This window comes from Mus caroli, chromosome 10 (assembly GCF_900094665.2).
Source record: "Mus caroli chromosome 10, CAROLI_EIJ_v1.1, whole genome shotgun sequence".
Lineage (NCBI taxonomy): Eukaryota > Metazoa > Chordata > Mammalia > Rodentia > Muridae > Mus > Mus caroli.
The window spans coordinates 119,964,481-119,977,765 of NC_034579.1; the positions used below are offsets into that span (position 1 = coordinate 119,964,481).

Sequence of the window (13,285 nt, forward strand, 5' to 3'; positions counted from 1 at the left end):
CCCCAGACACACAGCCACCCCAGGACAGCAACCACCCCAGACACACAGCCACCCCAGGACAGCAACTACCCCAGACACACAGCCACCCCAGGACAGCAACCACCCCAGACACACAGTTAATCCCAAGACAGCAAACCCCCTCCATTTCCAGTCACCCTTCAGAAACTGCATTGAAGTAAAGGCCATTGTATCTGAGAGCGAGGGGGCTGAGGAAGCAACTGCAGTATAGTATTTTTGCAAAGCCCAGAAGGGGCTAACACAGCAGATACAGGGTCACAGCCAACTGTGGTTTGTCACCCGCCTCTTCCTGCCCCGACACTCAGTATATCTGTGTCTGCCCTAGGATGGGTTCTGGGAGCCACAGGAAGGGACAGTGAATCTTGTCCCTTTTGTGTGCCTTGTGTTTGTACCCAAAGGGAGTTGTTACTACATCAGCTCCAGCTGAGGGTGAAGAGTGGACAGACACACGGTTGCTTTTGTCTTCTGGCCTAAAAGTACTGTTCTAAGTCAGCTTTGAGCTCTGGGGGCCTCGGAGGGAGACCCAGAGTCCAGATGGAGGATGAAGAGGAGGAGTAAAGTGGATTCTTCCTTCTGCCATGACCCACTTCCACGGGGGAGACAGAAGGGGTAAGACAGGGGCAGGGCGGGGAGAGGTACGAGAACAGCCCCCCCCCCAAGACCAGCGACCCAATTAAGGGCTTGTTGGGGCTGGGCAACTAAGCCACAAAGACCCCTTTGTCCAAGTGCCCCACTCCTCCACACAGAAGAGAACAGCTCAGAGGCTAAGGTGTTTAGGGCGCTAAGCCTGGCAGGAGGAGCTGGGGTGGGGAGGTGGGCCTCGGTTACTCCTCTGCCCTTCTTTGACCAGAAAGTCCAAATGTACCGCCTTTGCTGTCTTTTGCCAAGGAAGAAAATATTGCCTGCTGTGGAAAATCTAGAAAAGACGTCTTGGTTTAGGGCTGGGTGGCGGGGGAGGGGGGACTTCTCTAATATTGGGGGAGGTTCAAAGTCAAGTTTTTGTTTGTTTGTTTCTGTAACTAAAAAGGTATTCCAGAAGGAATTGAACCTGGGCACACACTGTTGGCTAAGCTTGGTCACGGGGCTGAAGTTATCCCTAAACTTAATTTCTGTATCTCGTTCCAGGATCTCCAGATGAATTCAGCCAAAAAGAAAGGAGGAGAAAAATCCCCCACAAATTCCCTTGCTCCACAGTCCGTGCTGGAGTGAAAGGATCCAGATGTGCTGCCTCCCACAGGCAGATGTTTTCTGACATGTGTATGACATACGATGCTGGCCACACCCCGACTCCCATGACTGTCTTCCTCAAGGTCTGTCAGATGTTGCTTGCTCCAGGCCCAGAGCCCAGGGCAGAAGAAAAGAGGCTACTATTTCCCTAAGAGCTAAGCCTGAAGCTTTGTCACTACCCACACCATGGGTTCCTCTCAAGCTGCTACCACAGCTAAGAGGTATGACTTATCACTAGTGTTCCATCCTCAGACTGAATTGCCTCCCCCATCCACAGCTCTGAGAATGTATGGGCTGCTGGGAAAGGAAGGAGCAGAGTGGCTTCAAGGCCCCTCCCAGATTTGCAGTTCTGGAGGGTCACAAACTCTCCCTCCGTGCCTATCCCCAGCTCTGAACACAGCACCTCCAATCCTCTGTCAGGAGTCAGAGAGGAAAGCTTTTGAAGGAGTTCACAATAAAAAACAAACAGTATAAAAATGCTGACTAGTTGAGAACGGACTTGAAAAGAGGCAGTGACTTATCTAAGCACACACAGCCAGAGGAAAGTGGCCAGTCAGGCCTACGGCTGAAGCCCTTAGGGCTGTTTGAACAATCTCCAAGCCCAAGGGGTCCCGCAAGCCTGGGCATGAGAGCGGAACAAGGTCTCATACACACTAAAGCTCAAAGATGGTCCTTGATCACAAACTGGTCATCCTACCAGACACGGAGCCAAGAGATCTTGTATTGTTGGCACAGGAGAGTATGGGGAGCCCTTACCTCGACAGTGAGCACCCTCGTCTGAGCCATCCATGCAGTCCTGGACCCCGTTGCAGAGACGAGACATGGGAACACATAGCTCAGTCCCCAGACAACTGTGCTCATTTGGCGGGCATCTCTGGGCTTTACTCTGTGGACCTGGGAGCAAACAGAAGTGACGGCGTGACCAGGCTGCCTGGGGTGGCTGTCTAGTCGTCTCTGTACTGGGTAGATAGATTTAATAAGCCAAGATTGGCATTTCAGATAGCCATACATTCTAGATCTCAAGAGGTCTTAGGGATTGGATGGACCCTTCTACATATAGCTGCTCACAAGAGTAGCCACACATCTGGGGACGGCTGTGCAAAGGGGAGAGCTAGGGCCTACTCCCAAATGCTCCACGCTTAGGGAACCCCCAACCTCAACATCCTGTAATCGGGAGACAGGCAGAAGGCAGAAGTGAAAGATTTTGATGAGTGTTAAGGAAACATAGTCCCTGGCAGAAAGGGGCTCAAATGATAAACAAACACAAACCACCTTTGTATGGTTCTCAGAGAGCAGAGCTGGGTCTACAAGTGAGAGCCAGCTCACATACATGCACCGGCCTTATATGGTTCTCAAATGCTGTGAGTGTGCACTAAGTTAAAACTACTTATAGGGGCTGAAGAGATGGCTCAGTGGTTAAGAGCACTGGCTGCTCTTCCTGAGGTCCTGAGTTTGATTCCCAGCAACCACATGGTGGCTCACAACCATCTGTAATGGGATCTGATGCCCTCTTCTGGTGTGTCTGAAGACAGTTACAGTGTACTCATATAAATAAAAATAAGTAAATCTTTAAAACTCCTTATAAAACATATACTAGTTTTTGATATATCAAAGGAGGGCAAAGGATCTCTAATAATTTCATACAGATAGTATTAGTATATTGAAACAATATTTTAGGTGTCTTTGGTAAAAGCACTCAAATTAATTTTTTTAGTGTGGCTACTTAGAAATTTCAGAACCGTGTATGTGTCTTATACTGTATTTCAATTCAACAGTATTATTCTAGACTTGCAACCCAGAGCAAAGATCTAACGAAAGGATCTGGAGAGGTCCAAAGTTGTGGCCTACAGACCACATACCTCTTAATTACCATGGTTACCAGGTAGAGGGATGAGAGGGTAAGACAATGGTCCCAACAAGCAAGGTAGGAGAGGGTGTGTCTGTGTGGGTGGAGCCCTATAGGCACTGCTTGTGCAGGGAGTGGCTCATGGGCAAGGGAGTTTACATTTTGTGACCCGGCCTGGGTTTGTGTGTACCCCTGTGTCCACGTGTCTGGGCATCTGTCAGAGGGTTTCTTTGGCCACTCTTAGGAGCATCCACACGGGCTATATAAACCTGTCAGAACCTTGTCTGGTCAGTGGGCCAGATTGGGGCTATGTGATTCTGTTATGTGGGAATTAGCTAAGATGAGATTTGTAGCAAACAGATTGAAGAATGAACAAGAGTGTGGCCCAGCCCTTCTCCTCGGTTTTCTGTCCTTCCACCACACAGGCAGGGGGTCAAATGTGTGGAGAGGAAGTAGTTTAGCCAGGAGGAGGTTACAGGTCTAATACCCCGGCTCCTACTCACCCAGGGCAGGACACTGGGGTAAGGAAGAAAACAGGTGCCTTCATTTCCACCCTACGCGTTACCCTTGATAACCATGGTTGGAGGTATGGGGAAAGGGCACAGATGGGACCAGAGCCAGATGAAGCCCTGAGCATGCTAAGACCTTGGCCAGGATTGGCCATGTGGGGGAGACACTTTGGGTGGAGACCCCAGGACTCTAGGGTCTTGGCAGCAAGTCTTCTACCCTATGATCCGTTCCCCATCCTGGCCACTGGCTGGGTGAAGGCTGGGTGGGGACCTTTCTCCCAGTTTAAACAGCTGCCTCTGATTACACCACTTATTGGGAGCAGGGGAGGGGAGGGGAGGGGAGGGTGTCGGGAAGGGCACAGGGGTGGGGCTTCTGGTACAGGGCAGTGGCCTTTGGCCTGGGACTAAGGGCAGCAGGGTACCTGGCAGCAGGGAGGCTGCTCAGTGAGCACCAGCCAGAGGAAATGCTCGAAGGAAAGGGCAAGGGCGGCTCGGTTATCTCCTCGAGACAGAGATGCGGCCTCAGAGGATACTGTCTCCAACAGCCTTGGGCACGTAGCAGCCAAAGGAGAAATCCCAGGTGCTACTGCTACGCACACCAGGAACCCTGCGGGTACTCCGAAGAAGCGGCTACACTTTTAGCTGTGTCACGGGCAAATACAAGCACAGAGCAAGGTCCATGCTAGGCTAGAGATGGCTGCTCTTATCTGGAGAGAGCAAGCCCGGGAAGGTACTCACAGATCTCGGGGGCTTCATCAGAGCCATCGGGGCAATCTCTTTCACCGTCACACCGCCAGCCCTTTGAGATACAGGTGATTTGGTCTCTGCAGGCAAACTGCTTAGGGCTGCAAGTTTTAGGGGCTAGAGGCAAGGAAAGAAAGGGTAGATGTCAAGGAAGGACAGAAGTCAACTCTTGGACCCTGGGGCTTCCTAAGGCTCATTCTTCTCCAGCATCCATCCTCTATACCATGGGCCTGGAACACCGGAGGAGCCAAGAGGATCTTATCACCCCTTCCCAAGTTTTCTAGTTTGTCTGTACAGCATGTCCCTCTATCTCCTTGTTGTTTGTCACCACACCAGACACCAGCACCCCTCACCCTGCCAGGGATGATGGCGGGGCAGGGCAGAGCCCTCTGCTGTGCCTTTCCATGTTCCTCTTGTTCCCACTGCCAGTCGGCAGCTGGCCTTTCCTAACCTCTGCTTCTGACCTCAGGACACTACTGGCCTCTTGACCTATATCATCCAGCTCCTACCCCTTACCACTGGACCCCCAGATGAGAACTGGGGAGCTGCCCTTGGCACACAGTGTGGCCTGGAGATGTTATCTGCAGAAGACAGCTGGGCAGAAACTTCAGCTTTCGGGGGAGTTCTCCGGATAAGAAGGACCCATCAGAGGCAGGGTGCTGGCTGGCTTGATCTCTAGGAACTAACTGGGATGCCCCTCACCTATGGAGTGATTATATCCATGGGGACCACCTGGTTCTAATCCCTTTCATCCCCCAGTGAGGAGCTACACCAAAGACAGCTGGCAGTCCTGGGAGCCTCAGACAGTGATAAACTAGCTCTTTCCGTGTGCCGTCATATTTAGTCTTCCCCACAAGTTGATATGAGGGAAGGCTAGCCCACAGTTTCTGGGCCAGACCTGCCAAGGATTATAAAGTGACAAACTAGGACTTACTCAACCCAGTTCAGCCAAATCTGCATTTGTTGTTTTGTTTTTCCTTTCTTTCTTTTTAAGTTTTATGTGTACGGGTGTTTTGCCTGCGTGGCTGTCTGGGTAGCACGCTTGCCTGGTGCCTGAGGAGAGCAGAGGCACCGGATCCCCTGGAAGTGGAGTTAGAAACGGGTGCGAGCTGCCTTTGCATGGCAGAATTTGAACTCAGGACCTCTGGAAAAGCAAGTGGTGCTCTTAACCACTGAGTCATCTCTTCAGCGCCAGGGCTCTAGGTTCTTAAAGAGTGCAGCCCTCACTGGGGAGGCAGCCCATCTGTTCCAGTCACCATGTCCTGCACGGGGTGGGGGTGGGGTCTTTCAATCCACACCAGGGCAGGAATCTCCTCTCCCAGCTTCTCATCACCTTTTCTCCCACTGGGTAAAGCCCGTTTCTGTTTCCCTGACACAGAACCGGAGGCCAGTTCTGTGCCAGGCACTGAACTAGGCACTGAGATGGATCCAAAGGCCATGGACCCCTCCAGACCTACAGTTCCTGGGGAAATGACACAGTCCTAACTCAGGCTGAGACAGGAGAGTAAGAAAAGTGTGTCAGGGCTCTGAAGGAGGGAGTCTGATGGCCACACTGAAATGTCCCTCTCTCTCTCATCCCCAGCTCTGGCAGAGGGGACTGTACCCAGGCCCCTGGCCAGCATCAGAGCTAAGTTCAGGAAACACATCAAGGAAGGCCTGGCCAGGCCCCCTTGGAGTCCCCCTCCCTCCCTCCCACCCTGATCCGGGAATAAAGGCCCCTTGAGGAGGTGGATAATGCTGAGTTCATTGCCCCACTGGGCCAGCTGTGAGGTCTTCCCGGGGAAACAGCCCTGCCAACCTAGTTAGCATGCTGGAGACCATCGCTTCCCCTGGCCAGCCAGGCTGCCTGAGGGGGGAGAGAGGGACCGCAGTGGGATTCAGAGACAGATGGGGGTGTTTGGAGCTCAGAGTGGACCCCCCCCCCAAGATACCCAGGCCATCGACATGTCTTCCCTCTCCCACCTGGGGCTGAGCCTATGCCCTGACACTCCCAGTGTGGCAGAACTCACAGCCAGGGCCTGAGGTCACTGGCTGGTCGCTCTGACCTCCTCTGTCTTCCGAGTCCCAGCCGTGGATCCCCTCCTTTGGCCCTCACATGGTTCCCCCACTGTCCCCCCAACCCCCATTTTTGGCCTGAATTTGACAGAGGAAACAGCAGCTGGCAAACTCCAAAAGCTGAAATGAGAGATTCGCAAACCAGATGTGCTCTTGTGGAGGGCCGTGGGGGATGGGCTCCCTCCCTCCCTCCCTCCCTCCCAGAAAGGAAGAGGAGGGCTCAGACCCTATCCTGCACCATCTCTTCAGGCCCAGGGGCAGAGGGTGGGTGGGGGTGGGGGTGGAGGGGGAGGTTGTGGGTCTCTCAGGAGAGCCAGGATAGCAGAAGGATTGGAGAGAGATAAGTGAAAGGACTTCCTGTCAGCCATGGTGGAGAAAGCCCTAGGAATTTTGAGTGAGAAGGCTGAAGCCTGTCTTTGATTTCCTTCAGGGGGAGAAGGAAAACACATAACATAACCTACTTTGGGGCAGTCTCCACAGCCAAGTGACGCTTCCTCCAGGCTGGGAGGGAGCTGGGAGGGAGTAGGATGGAAGAGGAAATGTATAATCTCTTTAAAGGCCAAGCCAACCTAGATGTCCTTAGTGGAGTCTTGTGCATCTGAACTCCACACTCAGAAAAACCTGTCTTTGTGGGTCAGGAATTGGTGACCAACCTCTGGTCCCTGCCCATCCCCTCACCGTCCCCCACACCAGATGGCAATGAACATTCTTTAAAAGTGACCACTAAGTGCCACACACAGATCTGAAGCCCTGGGGTCCAACTGTCAGGCTACGAGATGCTTGCCAGTGTATATCCTACAGAGAACCCTGAGAAAGAAGAGGTAGGAACATCGTTCCCTGTCAGAGGAAGGGCAACAGACATTATTCAGACTGGGTAGCCTCTGGGGAGGAGGGCATGGAGGGGTGGGGTAAGAATGGGACAGAGGAGGGCTGGGGCCTAAGGGAGAAGCAGGAGAGAGGGAGGAGGGAGAGAGAGCTGAAGGAGCACGGGGACACAGGGTTGTCTGTTCTCAGCTTTGCCTAGAGATGTGACCGCCATGCTAACTTGGCCAACACCCTGCCCCTCCCCAACCAGGCACCCAGCCCAGCCATGGCCCCCAGGGCCACCAAGCTGGAGCCAGGCAGGCCAGGAGGTGTGGGGTTGGGTGTGTATCCAGACACAACACAGATCCCACTGCCTGGCTCAAGCCTTGGCTATCTTTTCTGTCCCACTCTGGGACCTTGGGGTAGGGTGGTGGCAGGAGCCAGTATGCTTGGCTAAGGAAGGGGGAGAAAGTATAGTCTCAGACAGAGACTTTCCAAAGAAGCAGTGCCTGCCCTTCAACAACCCCTGGGAACCCCAGGCATTCTTCCTGAAGGACAGGAGACAGAAGGCTGGAACAGCAAGAAAGTGACCCTGGGCCACTTGGAGAGTGACAGGGTAGAGAGAGGGCTAGGCGCCCTCTAATAGGTCTGGGGACATTCTGTAAGAGAAACCGCATGGTTAAGCTAAGGGAACAAGCAGAGCTGGGGACAGACTGCAGGAATCCGAGCTTTCAAATACTTGAGGAGAGCCAGGCAGGGAAGGCCTCCTGCCCAACACAGAGCTTTCCCCAAATTTTATGTATTTTGGGTGTTACCAGTGGCTCCTTCCTGCTCAGTGAGGTTCAGACACATTTTTGTCATTCCTGAGTCTGAAACCCTGCTTTGCGGCCTGGGACAGATGGACAGACAGGGTGGCTTGGACCGCCAGGGGAAGAGAAGGGTCTACCCTTCAATCCTGAGTCAATATTGACTCAGCAGGACATCAGCCTGACCCACGACCCTGTCTCTTCCTTTCCCCCACAAATAAAATCCAGATCCACTGGAATGCCTGCGGAGGTCAACCTCTCTCTCCCAAGGCTGAGTCCGTTATTGGCCCTCCCCCATGACCACATGGCCTGCGCTCACCACTCACTGGTGGTAAGGACCTAAGCTCCTGACCTGTTCTCTAGGTCTTTTCCATTAGGAGGAAGTTCTACTAGAAGTCTCACCTCCTTTTTTTCTTTCTGAAAAGGACCTCCAGTCCTCCCTTTTAGCCCACAACAACAACATCAAAAAAAAAAAAATCAATTTTTTTTTCATGTTGTTGTTCCAGAAATATGTGCCCTAATGACACTTCCCAAAATCAGTGAGGAGGGTTAGGAGAGAGGAAGTTGGAGGGGACCGTCTGGGTCCAGGAAGGTAAGGGACAGGCAGGAAAGCCCAGGAGAAATAACACTACCAGGTAGCTTTCAAGATCCAGGGGACTGCACAGAAGTTAGAGTTAGACAAAAGAAATTAAGACAGTGACTGAGAACAGTCAAGGCTGAAAGGCTGCAAAGGCTGCACAAACACAAGGTATGAACCAAGAGGGCCAGAGACACAGAGCAGACACACAGCAAAGCAGACAGCCAAAAAAGACAGGAAGTGGGCTCGGGGCAGAGGTTGCCCAGAGGGTGACCCAGCTCTTCTGGGGTGAACTCAGAAAATGACCCCCTCTCCCTGTGACAGAGTGGAGGGTAGCACATATCCTGGCCTTGGGAGACAAAGTCCCAGCATCAGAAACATTTTGCTAATGGGAGTCCAGATTAGAGGCTGCTGTCTCTCACAGAGTGGGAGGGTGTCTCCCCCAACCCCCACACAACACACAAGGAAGTCAAACTCTTCAGCCAGGGAAGTCAGGGCATGGGACTGTCATCTCATGGGAGTGTGATGTAGAATCCCTTCTCTCTACCCCTCAGCACCTTCTGGGAGGCTCTGCGCTGGTGCCATGAGGTCGCAGCACGGGAAACACTCCAGAGCCAACTGCTTCCTTCTCCAAACAATGCAGGATCCTGCTAACCAGGCTGAAATCTGGGACAGAACACAGGAGGCGGGACCAGGTTCCCTGGCACAAGTCACCACCAACTCTGGGACCCTTGCATGGTCCCACTCAACAGCCCAGGTTCCCCAAGGACAAGCAAGCTCTCCTGCTCAGACCTGGATCACAGGCAGGGTAAAGAATCCACGGGGCAGGGAAGACCCCAGAAGAGAATTCAGGGTGTGTGTGAGAGAATACATTCTTGGTTTGCAGTTTGAGTAAAATGGGGATAAGGAAAGCCTTTGCAAAGGTAAGCGATGGCCGGTTGATTTGGGGTTTGTTGGTACAGGGGACAGAATCCAGGGCCTTAAGTGTGCCCTGCCACCCCCCGCCCTGAGCTGCGCCCAACCCCAGGAAGGGGTTTGAAGAGGGTATGGGTTTGGAAAGGATCTGACTTAGGGCTGGGCCTGGGGTGACATGGTTGGAAGGCCCAGTAAAGGCAGGTGATGGAGAATAATAAAACAAACAAAAGCACAGAGAACAAGAAAAAGAAATAAGTCTTGTGAAGCAGCCCCCAACATCAAAATAATAGCCCCAATGAATTTCCTACACATGCCTGGCTTTGAAGAAGGGATGTTTAGGATTTGGGAGAATAGAGAACTGGAACGTTCTCCAGGAAGACAGGAGGCTGACACGTCAACCTCATAACTCCCATCAACTGTCCACCTTTCCCAGTAACTATTAACATGCCGGGCTCACGCTGGAGAGGAGAGGGCTGGGGAGAGAAGTTAGCTGTCTTCCCTGAGTGGGCTGCCCTTCAAGTTCCTCCACCACGAAGTGTCCCATCTCAGCTGGGCCGTCAATGATCCTTCTCTGCCTTTTCCATCCTCCTTGGCTACAAATGTATCCAAATGTGTCTACCAGGAGGAAGTGAAGCCTCTCACCCCATAAGGCAAAGGACTCCCGGATGAGTTTCAGACACAGAGGGAAGAGAGTATGGGGCAGTCTGTGTGGGGCAGTCTGTATGGGGCAATCCCTAGAGTTATTCCTGAGCAACAGGAAGGGCAAATAGAACTGTTAGGTAGGTCGAGGCAGAAGGGTCCTTCTCTAGGAAGCCAAGACGAACGTTCAGTGTCTAGAGGGCCTGGCTAAGAGCTCCAGAATGCACGGAGTCTACTCTTCTACAGGTCCTCTCTTCCTCCCCAGGAGGTAGTCCTTTCCTTGGACTGTATTTCTTGCCAGAGATGGAACAGGGGGCATCCTGTGCACTAGGATAAATACCCTACCACCTTTATCCCAGCCCTGAGAAACTGTGTGCAGAGCTGAAATGAACTAGAGACTTAGAGGTACGTGGCTAGAGAAGTTAAGGGGAGCGTGTCAGAGTTCCTCATTCAATGACCACCTATCAACTTAGCCCAGCATTTAGGGTCTTGGGGGGTATGCTTCCCAGGACCCAGCACTGTATGAGCCAGACATCTCCACAGGCATCTTTCCCTTCTACCTGATTCCATCCACCCTCGTCCACAGGGTTTCTGGCAAGTCTGTTTCTTGCTTAATACATTTTTCTTCCCAAAGCTCTTTGCCTCAGTTTCCCTTCTTCTCCCGTCCCAGCTCTGAGACCAAGAAGAAAGCACGGGATGACGTTAGATGTGAAGGGCAGAGGGTGGCTGCACAGGCTTGCCTGACAGGGCAGAGTCTCTTTCCTCATTGCAGGCAGAAAATTAGGGGTGGCAGCTAGACAAGACAGTCCCCGACATGACATGACTGAAGGCCACTGAGTAAACTGTTTTCCTGGGCACAGCTGCCTCCTGACCCTCTTGTCCTCCTCCCACAACTGAAACAAGTTAGAGACAGGGGTGGGGGAGGATACATAATCTGGTTTCAGAGAAAAACTTTCCCAATCCCGGCCTGGCAAGCTCTTGAAGGCAGAGGAGGGCTGTAAGATGCTACGAAGCTGTTGTCCTCAGTGAGAGGCAAACCTGACAGGAAGTCACAAAATCTCACCCCTTCTCAAGTTAGGGACCCAGCCCAATTCAACCCCATGACCCCAGCGTGAAGCCTGGGCAAGTCTTGAACTGGGGACTCATGCAAGAGGAAAAACAGCTGACAGAAATAGGGACGAGGGGCATGCAAGTCCCCCAAAACAACACAGCAGCCCAAGCCTAACTAATATACAAAGTGTATGTATGAAATGAGACAGGGCTGGGCTTTACACATTTACTAAGTGAGCAGGATTGGGGGCATGGTCATAACCCCCATCCCAACCTCCAACTCTCCTTCCAACCCAAACTGTGATCAAGCCAGAAATCGGGGAGACAGAGCTTCCTCTGAACCCCTCCCCAGCGTTCCAGACCATTCTCCAGTCTCTTCCAGAATGATGACATCTGACGTTTTTCCTCTCATCTTAAAGCTCCCAGGAATTAAGAAAGGAAAGCCAGCCATAAGCGTCACCAGACCCCTCCATCCCTCAACCGGGCTCCTGACAGAGGCCCTCAGAGGGGAGCTGCTCACTTCGGAACCCAGGCAGGCAGCCCAGGATTCTGGACCCGGGCCTCCATGCCTGGGATGCAGGGCTCATTCCACACCCAAACAGGGGGCCCTGCCTATCCCCACCCACAGCTTTCTCGGCCTGCCTGCCCTTTGGCCAGCAGGGCACCCCTAGCCGGCTTTGCCTTCCAGCCTTCAGAGTCCACTGCAAAAGGCCCTCCGCCCCCTTTTGCAGCGGTACACAGCAAATCCGGATTCCTTCACAATTCAGATGGGGGGGGGGGGCGGGAGGGTGGAGGATGTAGGGGAGGCAGAGGCCCTCCCGTACCAGAGATAGAAAGAGAAGGCCTCTCAATCCCAAGATCAGAAAAAGGGGGAGCCCTCCTTTCCTACCCAGGCCTCTAGTCTTTGTCTGAGCTGGGGGGCCCTGGAAGCATCATTTGTCCCAGGCTCCCATCCCCCAAATCAGACCCCATCCCCGCCCCCAGTCAGGCCGCTGCTGTGTCAGCTGGACTGGGATAACAAAAGGCACCCCCTCCCGCGTCTCCCTTCCCCATCCAGACGCAGGAGTGGGGGTTGGGGAGGGGGAGCCCCCAGGGGTCCATGGGGGCCGCCGGAATCTCACTCACCATCCATAGTGGCCCCGGCGACCAGAGCTGAAAGCAGCGGCAGCAGCAGCAGCAACGGCGGGGTCAGCATGGTGTGGGCCGATGCAAACAGCAGCCCCCACCCTCTGGTCCTGTTACTTCTTGTCCTCGCCCCCCCCCCAATTGGGGGGTCCCCCTTTATCTTCCTCTCCCTGACTCTTCTATTCTTATCCTTTCCTTAAGCAAAGCGAACCAGGGGCATAGGTGAAATGGTACAGTTCCGAGCCCCCTGGGAAGGGCCTGCTGACGCGGGTGCGCCCCCTGCCCCCAAATTCGAACCCTTCACCCCTGCTTTACTCCTCGCTCCTCTCCCCCTCCCAGGGCGAAGCTAACAGCCCCATCTCGGAGCCGCCTCCGGCTGCAAAAATGCACAATTGGGAGGAGGCGGGGTGGGGGGTGGGGGGCGTGGACCCGATGGGGGTGCCTTTGGTCGGGGCCTGATGGAGCACTAGGGGCTCCCCGGTTTCCGCCTCCTCAGTGCACTGGCCTGGAGCTCGCACCGCTGCTCCCCGGACTGAAGTGCCGCGGGGGGGGGGGGGGGGGGGGGGGGGATGGTCAGAGGGGAGAGGGAGGGGACAGGGAGAGGAGGGAAGGAGGGAAGGGGCGGGGAAAGAAAAAAAGAGGTGGGGGGGGGGAGAAAGAGCTACGCGGCAATCCTGACAGTGCGCATGCGCTGATTTGGCGCGCTGCCCTGGGGAGGGGGAGTCGGAGGCGCGACAAGCTTTGGAGTTCTGGGAAGCGGTCCGAGAGTGGGAGTCCCCGGGCACCCTGTCCTCTAACTGCGTCTACCTCATCCCAGCGCTCCCTAGAGCCGGTAGAGCCAAGGGTGGGATTGGGTAAGGGGCAAGGAGAGCTGCGCTCTAGTGCCTCTTTAAAACTCTATGTCACACCCCAGGATTTCAGATCCCCTCTGTGGGGTCCCGAGCCGCTGTCTAGGCGGAGGCCTAATTTC

At 53.9% G+C, this 13,285-nt stretch overlaps 1 protein-coding gene across 1 annotated transcript in view; it reads right to left on the reverse strand.

Annotated features, from left to right (window-relative positions):
• Positions 1-12,852, reverse strand: part of Lrp1 (LDL receptor related protein 1) — an 84,624-nt gene extending 71,772 nt beyond the window's left edge. Inside the window, exons 1-3 of the mRNA XM_021175130.2 lie at positions 12,316-12,852; positions 4,339-4,461; positions 2,002-2,139 (exon numbers count right to left, since the gene is read on the reverse strand). Coding sequence (XP_021030789.1) covers positions 2,002-2,139; positions 4,339-4,461; positions 12,316-12,385 — 331 coding nt within the window. The 5' untranslated portion in view covers positions 12,386-12,852. The remainder of the gene's footprint in view (positions 1-2,001; positions 2,140-4,338; positions 4,462-12,315) is intronic.
• Positions 12,853-13,285: the final 433 nt, after the last annotated feature.